This window comes from Myotis nattereri, assembly GCF_964212035.1.
Source record: "Myotis nattereri genome assembly, chromosome: Y".
Classification (NCBI taxonomy): Eukaryota; Metazoa; Chordata; class Mammalia; order Chiroptera; family Vespertilionidae; genus Myotis; species Myotis nattereri.
Window position 1 is genome coordinate 26,068,265 of NC_138094.1, and position 21,562 is coordinate 26,089,826.

At 44.2% G+C, this 21,562-nt stretch overlaps 2 protein-coding genes across 2 annotated transcripts in view; both read right to left on the reverse strand.

The window, feature by feature from the left end:
• Window positions 1–7,159, reverse strand: part of LOC308512391 (centriole and centriolar satellite protein OFD1-like) — a gene marked incomplete at both ends in the record, with an annotated part of 323,346 nt that extends 316,187 nt beyond the window's left edge. Inside the window, 4 exon segments of the mRNA XM_081082156.1 lie at window positions 4,847–4,937; window positions 4,939–5,009; window positions 5,635–5,771; window positions 7,012–7,159. Coding sequence (XP_080938282.1) covers window positions 4,847–4,937; window positions 4,939–5,009; window positions 5,635–5,771; window positions 7,012–7,159 — 447 coding nt within the window.
• Window positions 7,160–7,543: 384 nt separating this feature from the next.
• The window catches only part of LOC308512392 (cyclin-Q-like), a gene marked incomplete at both ends in the record, with an annotated part of 109,329 nt that continues 95,310 nt past the window's right edge, over window positions 7,544–21,562 (reverse strand). The window contains one exon of the mRNA XM_081082157.1: window positions 7,544–7,557. Within this exon, the coding sequence (XP_080938283.1) occupies window positions 7,544–7,557 (14 nt within the window). The remainder of the gene's footprint in view (window positions 7,558–21,562) is intronic.

Here is a 21,562-nt window from a genome sequence, read left to right on the forward strand (position 1 = left end):
GTAGGAATATATCCCAAGAAACCAGAAACACCAATCAGAAAGGATATATGCACCCCTATGTTCATAGCAGCACAATTCACCATAGCTAAGATTTGGAAACAGCCTAAGAGCCCATCAGCAGATGAGTGGATTAGAAAACTGTGGTACATATACACAATGGAAAACTATGCTGCGGTAAAAAAGAAGGAACTCTTGCTTTTTGCAACAGCATGGGTGGAACTGGAGAGCATTATGCTAAGTGAAATAAGTCAGTCAGAGAAAGATAAATACCACATGATCTCACTCATTTGTGGATTATAGAGAACAACATAGACTGATGAAAAGGGACAGATCCAAAGACTGAGAAACAGCAATCAGGCTATCAATCCCCAGAAGGAAAGTAGGGGAGGGCGGGGGTAAGGTGAAGAGATCAACCGAAGGACTTGTATACATGTATATAAGCCAAACCAATGGACATGGACAACAGGGGGATGGGAGCACGAGTGTGCGGGGAGGTTGGGGAGGTTGGGGGTTAATGGGGGGGAAGAGGACACATTTGTAATACCTTAACTAATAAAAAAAAGAAAAAGAAAAGAAAAAGATATACAGTGCAACAGTGCTCGACGAGACATTCGGCGTGTCAGATAATTGATTACAGCACCATATATTTGTTGGTTATACATACTATTTTTGAATTGTTTTGCACCAGGAGTCAGTGCAACAACACTGCAAAAAGTTAATAGGTAAGAAAACTATCAACCTTTTGTAAAAAATGCCGTCATTTATATTCATTTTTGCAGCCTTGTGATGGAGAATCAAAAAAATAAAAAAGCAAGATTGAATGATAAGGGAAGTGGAAGTAGCAGTAGCCGACCCTTTCAAGACATATGCACCGAGATGTACGGGATTGTCAACAGAAACAACAATTCATTGTGCATACTGTTTAATGAAACAGTAGTAAGCAGAACGTGGAATGTAAAGAGACATTTTGAAACTAATCATTGTCAGTTCTTGAAAAAAAGTATTGATGAGAGGAAGGAATGCATTTCTAGGCAGCTACACCTCTATAAAAGTCAATCAAATTCCATCATTAAATTTGTAAGATGCTCTACAAATTTAATATCAGCAAGTTACTATATTGCTCTCTCCATAGCTCAGCATTGAAAAAGCCCTCAGTGACGGAGAATTTAGTAAGGAAACATTTCTAAGAGGTGCACCAGCTCTATTTCACGATATGAAAAAAAAGATGATGTTATTAAAAGAATTTCTAAGTTACCACTCAGTAGAAATACTATCAAAGGCAGAATAGCTCTCATAGCCAGTTAGCCTGGAGGCCAAATCACCCCCAGTATTGCCGACAACAATCAAGGCGTAACTACAACAAGACTGCACACAAAGACCACTAGGGGATGCACCAAGAAAAGATAAAAAAATGCGGAGACAAAGAAATAGGACGCAAATGTCAGAAATGGAAGATATAGAGCTCAAAACCACACTTTTAAGGTCTCTCAAGAACTGTCTAGAAGCTGCCGATAAACTTAGTAAGGCCCTCGAAAAGACTGGTGAGACCGCCGATAAATGTAGTGAGATCCTCAAGAAATCTAATGAGACCCTCGATGTTGTGATAAAGAACCAACTAGAAATTAAGCATACACTGACTGAAATAAAGAATACTATACAGACACCCAACAGCAGACCAGAGGAGCGCAAGAATCAAGTCAAAGATTCGAAATGCAAAGAAGCAAAGAACACCCAACTGGAAAAGCAAAAAGAAAAAAGAATCCGAAAATATGAAGATAGTGTAAGGAGCCTCTGGGACAGCTTCAAGCGTACCAACATCAGAATTATAGGGGTGCCAGAAGATGAGAGAGCGCAAGATATTGAAAACCTATTTGAAGAAATAATGACAGAAAACTTCCCCCACCTGGTGAAAGAAATAGTCTTACAGGTCCAGGAAGCGCAGAGAACCCCAAACAAAAGGAATCCAAAGGGGACCACACCAAGACACATCATAATTAAAATGCCAAGAGCAAAAGACAAAGAGAGAATCTTAAAAGCAGCAAGAGAAAGAAACTCAGTTACCTAGAAGGGAATACCCATACGACTGTCAGCTCATTTCTCAACAGAAACTTTGCAGGCCAGAAGGGAGTGGCAAGAAATACTCAAAGTGATGAATACCAAGAACCTACAACCAAGATTACTTTATCCAGCAAAGCTATCATTCAGAACTGAAGGTCAGATAAAGAGCTTCACAGATAAGGAAAAGCTAAAGGAGTTCATCACCACCAAACCAGGATTATATGAAATGCTGAAAGGTATCCTTTAAGAAGAGGAAGAAGAAGAAAAAGGTAAAGATACAAATTATGAACAACAAACATGCATCTATCAACAAGTGAATCTAAGAATCAAGTGAATAAATAATCTGGTGATCATAATAGAATCAGGGACATAGAAAAAAAAATCATACACCTATGGGTGAGGACAGTAGGGGGTGGGGGTAAGGGCAGAGGGTGGGGTGGGAACTGGGTGGCAGGGAGCTATGGGGGGAAAATAGAGGAACAACTGTAATAATCTGAACAATAAAGATTTAATTTAAAAAAAAAGGTAGAATAACAGATCTTGACAAAAACGTACAAAGTCAATTAAAAAAAGACTTAAATAGATGTAAATATTTTTTGATTTCTCTTGATGAAACTACTGATGTCACATCATATGCTCGGTTAGCCATTATTGCTAGATATTCTGATGGTCTCACTATGAGAGAAGAGTTGATAAAGTTAGAATAAGAGCCAATGAGTACATCAGGAAACCAAATATGTAAAGTTGTTATAAAAACATTCAGTGTCCTAAACCTTGATATCTCTAAAATTGTGTCAGTCACGACAGACGGGGCACCAAAGATGGTGGGAAAAAAGTGGGATTCCTGAAATTGTTTATGGAAGCTATTAGACATCCACTTGCACCTTTTCATTGCATTATCCATCAGGAGGTGTTGTGTGCCAAATCGGGATTCTCTGAATTGAATGATTTAATGTCAGCTGTAACAAAAATTGTGAATTTTATAGCTTCTCGACCCCTTCACAAGCGAGAATTTTCTGTACTTTTACAGGAAGTTGATTCAACCTACAGTGGACTACTGATGTTCAATCGTGTGAGATGGCTAAGTCGAGGAAAACTACTTGAGCGATTTGTGGAGTGCTTTGAAGAAATTATGGTATTTATTGAGAATAAGGATCTGGCAAACTTTCCTCAGATCAATGATCATAAGTGGGTCGGCAATTTGATGTTTTTTACAGATCTCTCTGTTCATATGAATGAACTGAACTTAAAATTACAAGGTTTTGGCAAAAATATTGACGTTATGTTTGGATACATCAAATCTTTTGAAAGTAAACTTAAAATTTTCAAGCGAGATATTGAAACTAAAACTCGTATTTTCCTCAGATGAAAAAGTATTTCGAGAAGGCTACTACAAGTGTAATGGAGTCTATACTTATGTACCAGAATATAGTAAACACGTTCTTTGAACAGTTCAGTGAAAGATTCAACCAATTTAGAAGCCTAGAACAGACCATTAAAATAATTAAGTATCTGGATGTAGTTTACAGTACTTTGGAATTGAATAATTTCCAATGGATGCAAATTGATGATTTAGAGATGCAACTTGCAGATTTTCAAGGTAGCATTTGGACTCGTGTTTGTCGACTTAAGGTCGAAACTTGAAAATCTGGAACGAAATCCTTTGAAACATGAAGAGTGCAACTATGAAGAAGAAATTTTCAGTGCTTGGAACAGAGTTCCTGACACTTTTAGCAATATAAAAAATCTAGCGATGGCTTTGCTAACAATTTTTTCATCAACATATTTTTGTGAGACTTTGTTCTCAGCATTAAATAATATTAAAATGAACAAAAGGAACCGGCTAACATGATGTTAGTGGCGCTTGCTTGGCTTTGAAGTGCACCAAGTATGAACCTGCAATCGAAGAAATAGCAGACAAACTTCAGCACCAAAAAAGTCACTAATTTCTAGTTTTCGTACCATTTGATTATCATTGGTTTTTTTTTTAATATTTTATTTATTTATTTATTTATTTTAATTTATTTATTTTAATTTATTGCTTCAAGTATTACAAAGGGTATTACATATGTGTCCACTTTATTCCCCCGCCCTAGACAGTCCCCTAGCCTCCCCTATCCCCCAATGTCTTATGTCCACTGGTTATGCTTATATGCATGCATACAAGTCCTTTAGTTGATCTCTTACCCCCCTACCTCCTGCCCCCCAACCCTCCCCGGCCTTCCCGCTGCAGTTTGACAATCTGTTTGAGGCAGGCCTGCCTCTGTATCTATTATTGTTCAAAAGTTTATAATGGTCTCTATTATCCATGAATGAGTGAGATCATGTGGTATTTTTCCTTCATTGACTGGCTTATTTCACTTAGCATAATGCTCTCCAGTTCCATCCATGACGTTGCAAATGGTAATGATTATCATTGTTTTTATTATTATTTTTTCTTAAATGTACATTGTTTTTCTGTTTTTGTTCATTTTATACATATTTTTTGGTTGATTTTTCTTTGTTAAATGGCATTTAAATATATAAAATAAATATCAAAAATATAAATCTTTTTTTATTATGGTTGCAAATATCAAAAAAAATATATGAATATTTCTATATGTGACATGGCACCAGAGTTAAGTTAGGGTTTTTCAAAATTTTTGACACGCCAAGCTCAAAACGTTCACCATCACTGCTCTAGGTCCTCAAGTGTTCCAGCAAATGTCTCATCTCACCCCTGGACTTTTAGCAAATCTACAAGCAGCTGCAGGAAGGAGCCATCCAGTAAATGATTTTAAAATATTGCCTTCTGGTGCTTTTGAATTCTCTCAAGGAACATCTTTTCCCAAGAAGGCTTTCGATCTTGCTTGACAAGCTCTCCAACATCATTCCCAAACCGCTAACTCCTCAGACTTTCCTTTCTCTTCCATTTTAATTTGTACTACTTCAGTATTTTTAAAATGCTTCAACTGCAAATTGACTACAAATCATTGTAAATAATAATACTAAACAATTAGTAACAAATTCTCCATGTTTAAGTTCAATATTCATTAATTATACAGGGTATCCCCCCCAAAATGTATACACACTCTAACAGCCGATAGCTCAATTGTGAAAATGTTGTTTAATATACACTGCCTTTATAATTATTCAAGGTGTGTTTATATATTTTTGGGACACCCTATATTTATAGTTTAATTCATCTTTGGTCTCATTAACTGTTCCTGTAAAACTCATTCAAAAGGCAAAAAGAAACAACAGCAAGTGGAAAGAAAAATAATAACATGCACAAGAGTATATATCATATTAACTATATAATAAAAGCCATATATGCAAATTGTCCCCTTCACCGGGAGTTCAAGCAGGGGCGGGGCTGGCCAACCACCTGCAGCCCGTCCCCTGAGACCAGCCCCACCTGGCAGCAGGTGGCCAGGGAAAGGGAGGCCCCACCAGCAGGTAGCTACTAGGGAACCTACACATGCACTGGGCCTCTAGTTTATTAAAGATTCTAGATATTTTCCTATATACCTAAGATTAAGAATGAAAAGATAAGCAAAAATACCACTTTTGTTAACATCAACAAGATAAACTTACCCTTTCAAGCATTTCTGCCTGAAGCTGCTGTTCTAGTTCTCTCTTATATTCATTTAACTTTATTTCTAAAGTTCCTAATGTTGGATGCTGAGGGTAAGCACCTGAAAACTGATCATCAATATGTTGAAGCTTCTCAGCTATTAAAAAAACACAAACAGGGCAGAGGACTCAGGGTAGGTGAGCAAGAAGTCTGTTCAAAAGCAAAGAGTACAGGGATACGGACAGGGGGCATCTGCAATTTACTCTGAAACAATTCAAAAAATTGAGATAGATTACTGGATGAACAGAAAGTGATCAAGCAAACATAATACAAACTTACTGGTGAACTGTAAAACTTTCAACTTTTTTGAATGCTGGAAAATTTCCATCATAAAAGTCAGGGGAAAAGAAAGCAAAAGGTAGGTCAGAAAACAATGGCATCTTTTTCCAGTCTCCAAGTGCCAAAGAGTTCTTTTATGGTCTTTGGTGAAAGCTGAGTCACATGTTCAAAACACTGATCTTAAAATGAATCAGAGATTCTTAGTTTTAAGTCTTCCATTTTACAGAGGACACAGGTGCCCACACAGTGTAGGTGACTCCCAGAGGGCTTAGCAACTACACAATGGCATAACTGGGACAAAAGCCAGGTCTGCTATTTCTCTCATTCCAGTGCTCTCTGCAGCAGACCCGAAGCCCTCAAACCAAATGTGGATTAGAATCAAACATTAACAGAGTGCAAAACCCACACGAGAGTGCAATCTCAATCATGTAAACACCAGTGCCCACTAAAAAGTATGCACAGGAAAAAAAGACTGGCAGAATCAGATTAAGATATTTGAATTTATTGTCTAACAAGTTATTGCTTTTAATGAGTAAGGAGGAGCCAGGATTAATCACAGCATTTTAGCCACCTGTTTCCCTTCTGAGCATACGCCTAAAGGCAGGATGGTACTGTATGTAGAAAGGCTGTCCCATGGAAAAGGATCTGGATCATGGACCAGAAAACTTGGACTCCAGTATCACTTTTCCTTCATCTGGTGACCTTGGTTTCCTCAACTATAACATGAAGTGACGGGCCACTGACTTCTCTAGTTTTCCGCAATGCAAATAGTCTAGGATCTTCTCACGTTAATGGCTATACGATAAAGTTAGATGAGTCACAGGGAAGAGCCTCCCAGTTGAGGGGTTGACCCAACAAACAAGAACATGGGCCTTTGCATCCACCTGGTGATCACAGAGGGAGGGGCAGCACTGAAGATAGGACTGTGCTGACACAATGGGAAATGAGCACTCCACCTGCACACAGTTTAGGAACACACACAACATAGGAAAGCAGATCTTTTTCTTCATTCAAAAAGAAAATAGAAACCTGGAATCAGGAAAAAAGCCTGAAATTACCAAGAGAGTCTTTGCTAGGCAAAATTGCACTTGTCTGAGGGTCCATGTCACAAGTCTCTTTAGCTTGATGATATTCTGCCATTTCTTTTAAAAACTCCACGAGAAAACCTAAAAAACACAATGTACAGTTTTGTCTCACAACTTTCATTCAACCATTACTCAGTCACTTTATAAATTTTGGATTTATGACATTATCCTGTTGTACGTTATGTATCTCTTAAGAATAATTTCTGAAGGAAGTCCTTCCCAAGCATGATACAAAAATCTAGAAGTGATAAAGAGAAATATTTAATAACATAAAAATTAAGAACTTATATATGGCATGAAATAAAGTCAAAAGACAAATGACACACTGGAAGAAAATATTTGCTATAATGAGGAGAAAGCACACTAACTTTCATAATATTAAAGAGATCTAATAAATCAGTAAGACAATTTAATGTCGATAAACAAAATCCTAAGAAAATGCAAATTAATACTAAAACAAAGAGGTCCTATTTTCCCAATAAGACTGCTAAGATTAAAACTCTCATCATACTTGAAGTGCTGGCAAGAAAGCAGGGAAGTCGGCAGGTTCAATCACTCAGGAGGGAAATTTGTTAGTGTTTGTGTATTCAAAAAGACATGTGTTCTTTAACCTAGTCTTTTCACCTCTAGGAATTCACACAGCTACACTTCCACAGGGAAACAAAGAGTGTACACTGCACACCGCTTCTAATGGCAAAACCCAAACAATAAAACAACAAAATCTCAATCAACAGGTGCTTAATTAACTATGTTCTTCACGATTAATTCCTTTAAATATATAATACTAGAGGCCCGGTGCACAAAATTCATGCACGGGGTAGGGGGAAAGAGTGGGGTAAGGGAGTGGGGAGGGAGGATCCCTCAGCCTGGCCTGCACCCTCTCCAAATCAGGACCCCTCGGGGAATGTCCAACTGCCAGGAATGGGTCTAAACCGGCAGTCCAATATCCATCTCCCAATCTGGAACCGCTGGCTCCTATCCGCTCACCTGCCTGCCTGATTGCCCCAACTGCTCTCCCCTGCTTGCCTGATTGCCCCTAATTGCCTCTGCCTCGGCCCTCACCAACATGGCTTTGTCCAGAAGGATGTCTGGAAGACATCCAGTCTGATTAGCATATTACCCTTATATTAGTACTAGAGGCCCGGTGCACAAAAATTTCTGCACTCGGGGGAGGGAGGGGAAGAGGGGATGCCTCAGCCCGGCCTGTGCCGTCTCGCAGTCTGGGACCCCTCGGGAAATAACAACCTGCTGGCTTAGGCCTGCTCCCGGGTGGCAGAGGGCAGGCCCAATCCCTAGGTGCAGTCCCTGGTCCTGCTCAGAGCAGGGCCGATTGGGGGGTTGGGGCACCGCCCCCCGTCACACTCAAGGCAGGTCTGATGGGGAAGTTGCGGCGCCACCCCGTCACACACAGAGCCGGGACAATCAGGGGGTTTGGGCGCTGCCCACTATCACGCACAGAGCAGGGCCCTAATCTGTGTGTGGCAGGGTAGAGCCATAACCTCCCCATTGGCCCTGCCCTGAGTGTGACAGTTACAGCGCCCCAACCCCCACATGGGCCCTGCTCTGCGTGTGACGGGGTGGAGCCGCAACCTCTCCATCAGCCCTGCCCTGAGTGTGACAGGGGGCAGCACCCCAACCCCCCAATCGGCCCTACCCTGAGCGTTACTGAGGGTGGCATCACAACCCCCTGATCGGCCCTGCTCTGTGTATGATGGGGGGAGCTCCCCAACCCCCCGATCGGCCCTGCTCTGTGCATGACAGGGGGGAGCTCCCTAACCCCCTGATGGGCCCTGCTCTGTGTGTTGACAGGGTACGGAGCCCCAACCCCCCTGATGGGCCCTGCTCTGAGCGTGACAGGGGGCAGTGCCCCAACCCCCCAATCGGCCCTACCCTGAGCGTGACTGGAGGTGGCATCACAACTTTCTGATCTGCCCTGCTCTGTGCATGACAGGGGGCGGCACCCCAACTCCCCTGTCTGCCCTGCTCTGAGCCCGACCAGGAGCTGCGGTGAAGGCATCTAGGGATTGGGCCTGCCCTCTGCCACCTGGGAGTGGGCCTAAGCCAGCAGGTCGTAATCTCCCGAGGGGTCCCAGACTGTGAGAGGACACAAGTGGGGCTGAGGGGCACCCCCCACCCCCGCCAGTGCACAAATTTTTGTGCATCCGGCCTCTAGTAACTATGTAATTGACTATTGCTCAGGCAAACTTAAATACAGCATATTTAAGTTTCAAGTTTTTCAAATACTAACACTGTTCAAGATTTCTTAAAACTTCTGAATAAGAAACTTTTGGACAACTACAGCTAATAGAAAGAGAATTAAAACATAGGGACAACATAAAGAGTGCACCCTAATGTTAATTATGGATTTTAGGTGACAATGATGCCACCATGTAGGCTCATTGACTGTAAAAATGTTGATCATGGGGAAGGCTGTGCATGAAGGAGGAGGAGACATACAGAAACTCTCCGTTCTGTTCAATTTTGCTATGAAGCTGCTCTAAAATGTTAAGTCAATTTAAAAAATATATGGAAAGTTTGCTATATCTGCCTTTAAGATAAAATGTAACTAATATGTTCAAAGGCAATGGTGTAGGAATATAGTTAAAATAATTAAGAAGTGGTAAACATGTTTTAATACTTGAGGATTAAAACAGGTTTCAAAAAAATTAATGTATTCTTTATTTCTCTTATCTAAAGAGCACATTTTAGAGATCTAGATTTACTGCCCTGTGTTGCCATCTTGAAATCCTGTGACATTAAGCAAATTACCCACTTCTGCAGACTCTGGTTTCTCATGTGGGACACAGGTATACCTGCCTATTAAGAGGGCGCTCCTGCCCTGGCTGGCTTGGCTCAGTGAATAGAGCGTTGGCCTGGGGACTGACGGGTCCGGGTTCGATTCCAGTCAAGGGCACATGCCCAAGTTGTGGGCTCAATCCACAGTGGGGGGGCATGCGGGAAGCAGCCAATCAACGATTCTCTCTCATCATTGATATTTCTCTCTCTCTCTCCCTCTCCCTTCCTCTCTGAAATCAATAAAAATATGTTTTAAAAAGAAGAGGGCACTCCCTTCCACTGAAATGGTGGAGGACTTCCACTCAATACAGGGTGCATCAATTCGTGAATGACCTGCTTTCTCAGTTGCGTCTAGCTCAATGACAAAAAAGAAAAAAAAAAACAACAAATGGGAACAAACTTTCAGGTTTGCTGCACTAGGAATACACAGATTTGCCACACAAATTAGAATTGTTTTATTTAGGCCTGCTCCCCGGTGGCAGAGGGCAGGCCCAATCCCTAGGTGCAGTCCCTGGTCCAGCTAAGAGCAGGGCTGATTTGGGAGTTGGGGTGCCGCCCCCTGTCATGCACAAAGCAGGGTGGATTGGGAGGTTGTGATGCCACCCTCAGTCACGCTCAGGGTAGGGCTGATTGGGGGGTTGGGGCACCGCCCCCCGTCACACTCAAGGCAGGTCTGATGGGGGAGTTGTTTTAGATCCATGGCCAAAAGTTAGTACTACTCTGCTGCACACTTTGTCTTACTCTATGAGATAAGCAGCCCATGGATTCTGGCCAGAGAAGCTGTTTTCACCTGCTTCCAAGTGAATTGCTGGTTAGTCAGAACACATGAAGACTCTAACTATCTTCCCTATGAGTCCATTTCAGCAGTCTTTGATTCAGATAGCATGTGTAAGAGAAAATTCTGTTGCTTCCTCAACTCTCTGTGGATTGATGAAGAATATGAAAATAATATTGGAAGAAATATTGGGTGCTGGTTTCGATTCTGGTCAAGGGCACATGTCCAGGTTGCAGGACTCCACCTCCAGTTGAGGGTGTGCAGGAGGCAGCTGATCAATGATTCTCTCTCATCATTCATTTTTCTATCTCTCTCTCCCTCTCCCTTCCTCTCTGAAATCAATAAAAATATATTTTTAAAAATGCACTTCCATATATATTATTTACATCTCAAGACACTGTGAAATACAGTAATTTTCCCACATTTTACAAATATGAAAACTTAGGTTCAAAGTGGGTAATTTTCTTCAAGGTTATAATGTGTTAGTTTTCCTTTGAGTTTTAAGAAAACCTCTAAATTAACTGAACTACTGAATATTGTCCTAATCTACTTTGCATATAATCTGGAAACATATTAATTGAGCAGAGCTCAAGACTATGTTGCCTATATCCACGCAACGTATTCATATCAATACTATACAAGCAGGAAACAAATAGAGTTGCTATACCTCTATCTTCTATCCTACACCTGAAAAGAACAAGAGTATATAACTACAAGTTCAGAACAGTACTTACACATCAAAAATCCTATAGTACAAAAGACATTTATACTGAGAAGAATACACATGCTCTGCCAAAGAGCCTTAAAAAAAATGCTTTGCCCTAACCCAGTGGTCAGCAAACTCATTAGTCAACAGAGCCAAATATCAACAGTACAACGATTGAAGTTTCTTTTGAGAGCCAAACTTTTTAAACTTAAACTATATAGGTAGGTACATTGTTAGTAATGTAACTAGGGGCCCGGTGCACGAAATTCGTGCTCTGGGTGTGTGTGTGTGGGGAGAGTGTCCCTCAGCCCAGCCAGCTCTCTCTCACATACTGGGAGCCCTCAGGCGTTGACCCCTATTGCCCCCCGATCACTGGCTCTGGCCCCCGCCCAGGCCTGAGGCCTCTGGCCCAGGAATCATGCCTGGACAGGGGACCCCCATCTCCCTCTGATCGCTTGCTCCACCCCCCGCCCAGGCCTGACGCCTCAGCCAGAGGAGTTGACCCTCATCACCCTCCGATCACAAATCACCGGATCGGCCCCTTGACCAGGCCTGAGGCCTCCGGCAGAGGTGTCAGGCCTCGGAAGGGGAACCCCAGCACCCCACGGTTGCAGGCTCCGCCCCTGCCCAGGCCTAATGCCTCTGGCCTAGGTGTCTGTCCCGGGCAGCGGGGACCTGCAGTGGCAGCGGGGGGGCGCCGCGATCATGGGCTTCGCTTTAGGCCCAAGCAAGGGACCCCTAGCTCCCGGGACTACCAGCTTTGACCGTGCCCAGCTCCCATCGCTGGCTCCACCCCTACTTCCTGCTATCACTGGCCAGGGCGGCAAAGGCGCCTGATTCTCCGATCATGGCTGGGAGGCAGGGCAAAGGGCTGCCCCCCAGCTCTTAGCTCCCCCGTGGGTTTCCGATCACTGTCAGTGGCAGGGGGCTTCTTCCTGCTTTCCCTTTCGCCTCCCTGCATTGTGCCTACATATGCAAGTTAGCCGCCATCTTGTTGACAGTTAATTTGCATATGGCCCTGATTAGCCAATAAAAACGGTATCGCCATATGCCAATTACCATTGTTCTCTTTTATTAGTGTAGATTAGGATACTCCTAAGGCTTAGGAAGAGCCACACTCAAGGGGCCAAAGAGCCGCATGTGGCTCGCGAGCCACAGTTTGGCGACCACGGCCCTAACCGGTTTGGCTCAGTGGATAGAGCATCAGCCTGAGAACTGAAAGGTCCCAGGTTCGATTCTGGTCAAGGGCATGTACCTGGGTAGGGGGTGTGCGGAAGGCAGCTGGTCGATGTTTCTCTCTTATCGATGTTTCTGACTCTCTACCCTTCTTCCTTCCTCTCTTTAAAAAATCAATAAAATGTATTTTTTAAAAAATGCTTATGGCCTTTTATTTTCCAGGACTAAAGGCCTGATGCAAGAAATTAGTGCATAGGTAGGGTCCCTAGGCCTGGCTGGCAATCACGGCTGATCAGGTTCCCTGCTTTCCTGCTCCCTCATGCACCACCACCACGCGGTTCCCCCCTCCCCTGTTCCTGCTTCCCCCTTTCCTTGCTCCCTCAGTACCCCGCCAACACCAGCTCGCTGCCTGCAATTTTCTGTGCGACCCCCCGATGGTCAGCGCACATCATAGCGAGCAATCGAATTCCCGGTCTCCTGGGCTAACCTCCAAGGAAACACTTTGCATATTAGCCTTTTCTATATAGATAAAGTCATACAAGAATGTAAGAATGCCACGTAACCTAGGCAAAAATGAGAAATGCAACTGAAGGATGCACAGACCTGGTTATAACCTATTCAGCATTTATATTTCAGATATACTTCTGAAATATATGTAGTAATGAAAACACATTTAAACCAATTCTATTCCTGATGTTACTTTACATGTAAAGTGTATTAGTAAATTATTCTCTGCCAAGATTAAACATTCACCAGGGACTGCTACATAAATTACCCATACATCCAATCATGGGACACTTAAATGGAGGGTTTCAAGGAACTTTTCGGGTCACAGGAAAATGCTCACTATACAACAGTGAACTAAGAATACACACACACACCACTGTGCCAATAATAGCTGAATCAGAAAAGACTCTCTTCCTCTATGTTTTTATGGGTTTTTCAGATAGGTATAAAGTGTTCTGTTTTGTTTTTTAAGTTACGAAAACAATGGGGGGAGAAGGAAAAACTCAGTATTTCCCCTGATAAGTGTAAAATACACGTCTAACTGTATATAGTAATGAAAACACATTTGAGGTAACCCTACTCCTTGCTGTTAATTCATACTATACGTATGTGCTGCCCAAGTGAAACCTTCAGAGCTTTCATTATATTTTAAAGAAAAAAGCTGTCATTCTCCAGACTATTGTACTGTAAGCAGCACACAATGCTTATTATATTGTCTCAATATCCTTCATCCAAACATGACTATTACAAAACCACGTATTAATTCAAGAACCTACAAACCAGTTTCACAAAACTTGCCTTGTTGCTAAAATGTTTTCATTTTATACAGCTACTCGCTCCTACCTGAATGTCAGTCAATAAATCTATTTGAATATGAAGACCGGGCAAACTCTCAACCGTTTGAGAATGCTTTCCAGGATAACGAGTTCTACAAAACATAAAAGCGTCACTCCCCAATACCACCTGCATATCATATTATTTTTAAAACCAAGACCCAGTGGGTTTAAATGCGGACTCCCTGTCACCGCTTCCACTTGTAAAAGTTACAGAACAGATATGCCTCAAGCCGACACCTTGAGGGAGTCCAGGATACCTCGGCGCTTGAAGGTCTGGGACAGCTTTGTGCGTAGTTCGTCTTGACTCAACACGTCATATTTGGGGGGCACGGTGAGCTGGAAGAGAAGATGCCAACGGTTACCAGGCAGGCAGAGGGCACGGGAATTTCTGAAGACGGAACAGTGGCTGACCTGCGGGAAAGCGGGAAAGCACGAAAGCCCAGCGGGGACGGCGCTTGCAGGACAACAAGCAAGAAGGTTCGCCTCCTCACCCGCGCACCGGGTTGGTGCTTTAACGGAAACAAACAAGATGCTACATCTCCTCACGTGTGCTCCCGGTACTTTTTCCTCACCTGTCCTCAGAGCCCAACCGCGGGCCGGGAATCAAGAGGAACGGGTATACCTCAAGGCTCTCCCGCCCACTCGAACTAGGAAATGGCGGATAAACACATTTCCTCCCCTCGGCTTGCCACGGTGAGCGGGTTGTGTACCGGGCGCGACTCTCACCAGCGGCTGGAGAGTAGAGATACGGAGCGAGGCTGTGAAACCCGCGGCCCTGGAAGTGGAGGCACCTCGCGGCGGGTGGGGGCCTCACAGCCGATCCCGCCCTCTCCCCGAGACCCAGCCAGCCCAGCACGGGAATCCGGGAATCCAGGAATCCCGGAACCCAGAGCTTTACAGCCAAGTCAATGCCAACAACCGCCGGAAGCTCCGCCCACTTCTCGCGAGAGCTTGGCCTCCGAGTCCCGCGAGGACCTCTGGGCTAGAGCTGGGATTGGAGGAGAAGCCATGTGCTCTGCACCACATCCGGGGCCTGCGGGATCTGGGTGTTAACCCTGTGTCTTCCTCCTGTTGGGCCTAGGGCGCTGGACCCAACCTGGCTATCCCCTGGCCAGCTGGTCCCATCACAGCCCAGGCATTGCACCCAGCGAGCTCCGCCAGCTCGGGCTTTGCTTATTTTGCCTTTCATTAAGTCACGCAGTAACCGCGGCACTGTTGCCTTTTGGGACCCGAAAACCCTTTGTAGGGAGCTCCGTCTTGTGCACCGCCGGGTGATTAGCAGCATCCCTGGCCTCTCTGCCCACTAAATGCAGCGCCTCTTACCAGTTCTGACGTTATTGAATGTCTCAGACATTGCCTGATGTTCTTGGAGAGGCAAAAGTCACTGGTTGAAAATCAGTGAGCTAAACTTTAAGTATCTACCTTTTTATCGTTTTTTGGTTTTTGGTTTTCTTTGTACCTCTCCCAAGGAGTAAGGACATATTTTCCATTGATTTTAGAGACTGGAAGGAAGGGGGGTGGCAGGGGGGGGGGGAGTCAGAAAAACACCAATGTAAAAGAGACATCTATAGGTTGCCTCCTGCAGCACCCCCATTCCACCCCACTGTGGGCTTGGGCTTGCAACCCAGGTATGTGCCCTTGGCCAGGAATCCAATAGGTGACTCTGCTGCTCAGGTTGATGCTCTAACCACCGAGCAACACAGGCCATGGCAAGTACCCACTCTTGTGCATACCGAGGAAGATAAAGGTAAGCTGGCTTACCAAGATGCTGTGGGTGAAAGGGGCCACATGGTAACCTGACAAGCTCAGGGAAGGCCTGTATGATGGTCTTGCAAACTCAAAGACCTGAAGTAACCACAAAGGACGATCGGAAATTAAACTTTAACCAAAAGCAGTAATAGTGGGTAGTTACATTCTAGGACAGTATCTTCACTGAGCCTATCTGTCTTTTTGCATCTATAATAACACTAGAGGCCTGGTGCATGAATTTGTGCACATTGAAAGGAAATTAATTAGAAGAAATATTTTAATATCCCTGTTCACCCTTTCTCAATAATAGAAGTGTCAACCAAATTCATGATCGACAATGACAGATTGAAATGCATGTGATTGCTGCCAATGAGAGCTTTATATGTATCACCCATGTGCGAGTGAACTTACCCTTTTATAGATATAAAACAAACTTGTTAATTAGAGCTGCTTTCTGATTTAGCTAAACTTTTTCCAGCCCAGTGAAGCACTCCAACTTCTTTTTCAGGTAATTGTCAGCAACAGAGCAGTAAATATCAACACGAAGAAGCACATTATTATTGTAGATCACGCAGGGAGAACAAAGGGTAAAATATTTAATTTGCAGCAGTGTTTGACTATATTTTGTGCAGTGAAAAAACCTGAAGTCATTTTTAAGGTCCACCATTTCTTTTCTTTATTTCTTTTTGAGCGGGGGAAGGGGGGGGGGGTGGAGGGGGGTCGGTGAGGGCCCACCATTTCTCAATTCTTTTCAGTTGGGTCGAGTTTCTAAACTTTCTAAATCTTCATTTTCTGTTTAATGAAAAGAAAATAGGATTCTACCAAGTCTCCGATCTACCTACTCCATGACTTGTGTGAGGATCAAATGAGATGAGGCACAGGAAAATACTTCATAGACATTTGGTTAACTGTGAATGTTTCTACCTGGCTATAAAGCAACTTGTGTTCCTGGGCTGAAGAAACTTCTAGGAGGCTAGTTGCTAGGGAGAGGAAGCTGGGCATTGCGACATAACGTATTACCCTGACGGCAGGACACTTAGCATATTAGTCTTTTATATAGATAGACTAGTAGCCCGGTGCACAAAAATTTGTGCACTCGGGGGTGAGGGTGAGGGGTGGGGTCAGACCCCTCAGCCCGACCTGCGCCTTCTGTCATGTTCCTGGACCCCAGCCACTCCTGGCCTAGGCACAGGCCTACAGGCTTGGGGTGGCCTGGCTCCCGAGGCCCCATTGTATCAAGAGAACAAAGTCGGCATTAGTTACTGCTCTCACTGAACCCAGTACACTGCATCTGTGCGTACAACTGCCTTGTTCATGTGCCTGCTTCGCCCTACTGAATTACTAACATCTTGAGGACATTGCTCTGTCTTATCCTGCTTCAACTTCAGTGCCTGGCCTGGTGCCAGGGACCTGAGAGGGTTTGCTGAGTGAGTGAGTGAGTGAGTGAATAATGGGTGAGTGAATGAGTGAATGAATGAGCGAGTAAGTGAATGAGCAAGCAGCTACGAGGCGGGAACTTCTGCCGCATTGCCATGACAATGCGGCAGAAGTTCCCGCCCCGCTCCCAGCTGCCTGCTGCAAACCCAGGGAAGTTCCCGCCCTGCTCCCAGCCACCTGGTGCCCCTCTCCTGGCTGCATAGTTCTCGCCCCTCTCCCGGCTGCCTGATGCAAACCCTGGGAAGTTCCCGCCCTGCTCCCAGCGGCCGCAAACCCCTGTCCCAGCTGCATAGTTCATGCAGGGCAAAGGCGGCCCAGGTTCTCCACCTTTGCCCTGCCACCCGGCTCTTGCCTGCTGCCTGGGTTTCCGATCACTGTCAGCGTCAGGCAGCTTCCTCTGTCCTTCCCCTTTCGCCTCCCATCATTGTGCCTATGTATGCAAATTAACCGCCATCTTTGTTGGCAGTTAATTTGCATATCGCCCTGATTAGCCAATGGGAAGCATAGCGGAGGTACGGTTAATTACCCTTTTGTCTTTTATTAGCTAGGATACCCTTGAAATATCTGGGTAACTTGTAACTTCCCTTTTTCTGGGCCCCTTGTGGCACAACCTAATGTGCGTGGGCTCCCAGACAGTTACCACTAATTCCTTCATTGTTCTCATGTTAATTGTTGACTGTTGGCTATCCTACACCCTTCTAAGTATGTGTCTATCATTTTATTTTTTATCCAGTCCCACAGGTTCTCTCCCTCACCCCCAAGACCCCTTTGGTTTCTCCCGCCTCTCTAATCTATCACCAATGAATTTCTTGTAACCTACCTATGTCTCCTCCTTTGGTTGTAATGTATAAAAATAGAAGAAAACCCACCACTCTCCAGAGCACTTTCCCAATCCATTGAGGTACTGCTTCCAGGCACTTGTCGACAGTTTGCTCAAATAAACACAAAATTCTTTACAGGTTTGAATGTTTCTTATGTTAACACGGTAATAAAACCATAGCCAGAGAATGGTATAAGAACTAAGATGCACTGAAGCCTTGCGGGTGTTGTTCAGTGGTTAGAGAATTGCAGCATACCCAAGGGTCCTGGGTTCAATTCCCAGTCAGAGGTACCTACTTTGGTTGCAGTTTGCTCCTCTACTCCTCTAATCCCCAGATTGGGATAATGTGGGAGGCAACCAGTTGGTGTCTCTCTCTCTGCCCTCACTCCCTCCTTTCTACTCTCAGAATCTTTCTCAGCACCACGTCCTGGGAGTCACTACCAGTTGATTAGAACTGGCTCAGGAAAGGAAACCCATTTGCCATTCCTAGTCCACTCCCTTTTCCATTATGCAGCATATCCTCTTTACAGATGAGATGAAAAACAAAATAAAACAGTTTAAACATCCCCAGTTCCTTCACTAGCTTTTGTGCAGAATATTCCCTAGGCTAGATCCCACCCTTCTCCCAACACACAGTTCAGTTATTGATTCTTTTAAAATGTGATTCCCAGAACTGAGTATGGTCCCCAGGATGATATTATTTGTGAAGAGGACATTGTCTTCTCTTAATGCAACTTAGAATTGCATTAGCTTTTTGGGACCACTGTTTCAGACTGCTGCCTCTTGTTGAGCTTGCAATAAACGAAAATGTGTTTTTGTAGATGCACTGGTCTTAAACTAGGTTATCCTGTTGTGCAGGTTTTTTTTTTTTTTTAAAGCCCTAGTATGAGACTTTATTTTGCATCCTATTAAATTCTACTTTGTTAATTTCCCACCTAATTCTGCTAGTAGGGGAGATATTTTTGAATCTTGACTTTTGCCATATAATAAATTTGTGGTCTTTAGCATGTTATCTTTGTTTTTTTCTGTTTGTTTATATTTTTACTAGTGGCCCGGTGCATGAAATTCATGCACGGGGGACAGTGTGTTCCTCAGCCTGGCCTGCACCCTCTCCAATTTGGGACCCCTCGAAGGATGTCCTACTGCCAGTTTACAGCAGTCACACATCCCTCTCGCAATCTGGGACTGCTGGCTCCTAACCGCTCACCTGCCTGCCTGCCTGCCTCGTTGCCTCTAATCACTCTGCCTGCCGGCCTGCTCGACCCCAACTGACCTCCCCTCGCCCCCCGCTGCTGGCCTGCTTGCACCCACATGACCCCCATGAACCTGATCACCACAAACTTCCCCCCCTGCTGGCCTGCTTGTCCCTCCTTCCCTTCCCACTGGCCTGCTCATCCCCAACTGTCCCCTGCTGGCCTGCTCACTCCAAACTGCCCCCCACCCCCGCTGTCCTGATCACCTCCAACTGACCCCCACTGACGGCCTGCTTGCCCCCACATGGCCCCCCTGCTGATCTGCTTACCCCCAACAGCCCCTCCCCCCACCAGCCTGATCACCCACAACTGCCCTCCCCTCTTGGCCTCTAACCGCCTCTACCTTGGCCCCACCACCATGGCTTTGTCCAGAAGAACATCTGGAAGGTCTCCTGGAAGGTCTCCCAGTCTAATTAGCATATTGCTCTTTTCTTAGTATAGATATATTTGTCTGTAAATATGATTATGATTGCAGATATGAGTAGGATCAGGTAAGGTTTTATAGAATGGGCCTTTTATTACAGATGGTTTGCCAGGTATGCATTTTTTCTAAAGAAGTAAAAATTACTTTAGAAAATGTTTCAGGAAGACTTTGAGAATTTACAGTATCTGCTTTTCTTCCAAGAAAGTTGTCACTTTTATGCCAGAGTGAGAATTATTTGTATGCTTTGTATGTCAGCATTGGGCCACTGTGAGTGGGGGTTCACTTAGCTTGACTTGAGAGTAATTGTCTTGCTCACTGGCTGGGAGGGAGGGTGTGTGGCAGAGGAGATAAATACTGGGTTCTGGATTACTCATAGATTGCTGATTTCCTGATTGATTGTGCAAGCCCCTCCTTTTATTCATGTCCACCTTCTGTTGACAGACATCTACCCTGGGAGAGAAATTAGATGAAACTCTCTTTCTTGTCATTGTAAAAAGCATTTGATTTCCTAAGGTGTGATAAGGCCACCCAGCCATCCTCAGTCAAGGTACACATTTTCATGGAGGATGTTCCCACTCTTGAATAAAGTAAAACAATTATTTTTTCTTTTAATTTAAACTTTCTTCTATAACTGTTTTCTTGCTACTTAAAAGCTAGTTGTTGTTGTTTTTTTTAAACTGCTTTCAAAGCTTTTCAAGCTGTATATGTCCTTGGAATGAATTTATAAATAAGAATTGAGCCCGGCCAGTGTGACTCAGTGGGTTAACATCAACCTATGAACCAGGAAGTCACAGTTTGTTTCCAGGTCAGGCCACATGTCTAGGTTTTGGCCTGATCCCTTATACGGGGTGTGTAGGAGGCAGCCGACCAACGATTCTCTCTCATCATTGATGTTTTTATCTCCCTCCCTCTCCCTTCCTCTCTGAATCAGTAAGAATATATTTTAAAGAGAAAGAGAGAGAGAGAGAGAGAGAGGAGTATATATGTTTATAAATAAAAAAAATGTATTTGATGCTCTTAGAAAGTCTTATTTTCTTTCATTAAAACTGTGCAGTATAGGGAACTCCATAGATTCTCTTAATTTGAAGAAAGTTAGAGGGAAAGGTACTAATTCAGAGTTCCATGGGAAAATGTGTCACTTATATCCTGGGGAAGGCATCACTGGATGTGGAGGATGGGCCGTATTTCCAAGTGAGGTCCTAGGTCCTGCTTGCAACTCCCAGCCAGGTTAGAATGTGCCTTCTTTAATCAGGACAAAACAATCACAGTGAGCAGAACATGATTAATGTTTTTTATAATTAACTAGAGGTCTGGTGCACGAAATTTGGGCACTCAGGGGTGAGGGGTCCCTCAGCCTGGCCTGCACCCGCTCACAGTCCGGGAGCCCTTGGGGAGTGGACCTAAACCATCAGTCAGACATCCTTAGCACTGCCATGGAGTCAGGAGAGGCTCCCGCCACTGCCACTGCACTTGCCAGCCATGAGCCCGGCTTCTGGCCAAGCAGTGCTCCCTCTGTGGGAGTGCACTGACCCCCAGAGAGCAGCTCCTGCATTGAGTATTTGCTCCCTGGGGTCAGTGCATGTCATAGCAACTTGTTGTTCCACCTTTTCGTTGATTTGCATATTAACCTTTTATTATATAGGATAGCTAGTCTTGAATGTTCTATTTCTGCCCCTAACAAAGTCACCCTAGCTACTCGAGACAGATGCTATCTTCCCCACAGGAGCCAGTCAGGGCTCCCCTACCTTTAGGCAACAGGCCCTGTCCCTTGTAATGAGGATTGCTTTATGTAAGGACCTTAACAACTTCAGCCGGTTCTCAAAAAGGTGGTGATAATTGTTCAAACACAGACTTCAGCTCTCAGGCCTGAGACCACCCCTTTCCTCCATGCCCTCAAAGGTCCTCAACTGAGCTAGTCAATCCCACCCTGCCTTTCATGCCAGCATTACCTCTGCCCTAATCTCAGGGTCATCTTATACTGTCTAAATTACAGTCCCCTCCTTGCAGCTGCATTCTGCAAACATTGAGCACTTATTATATCCTGG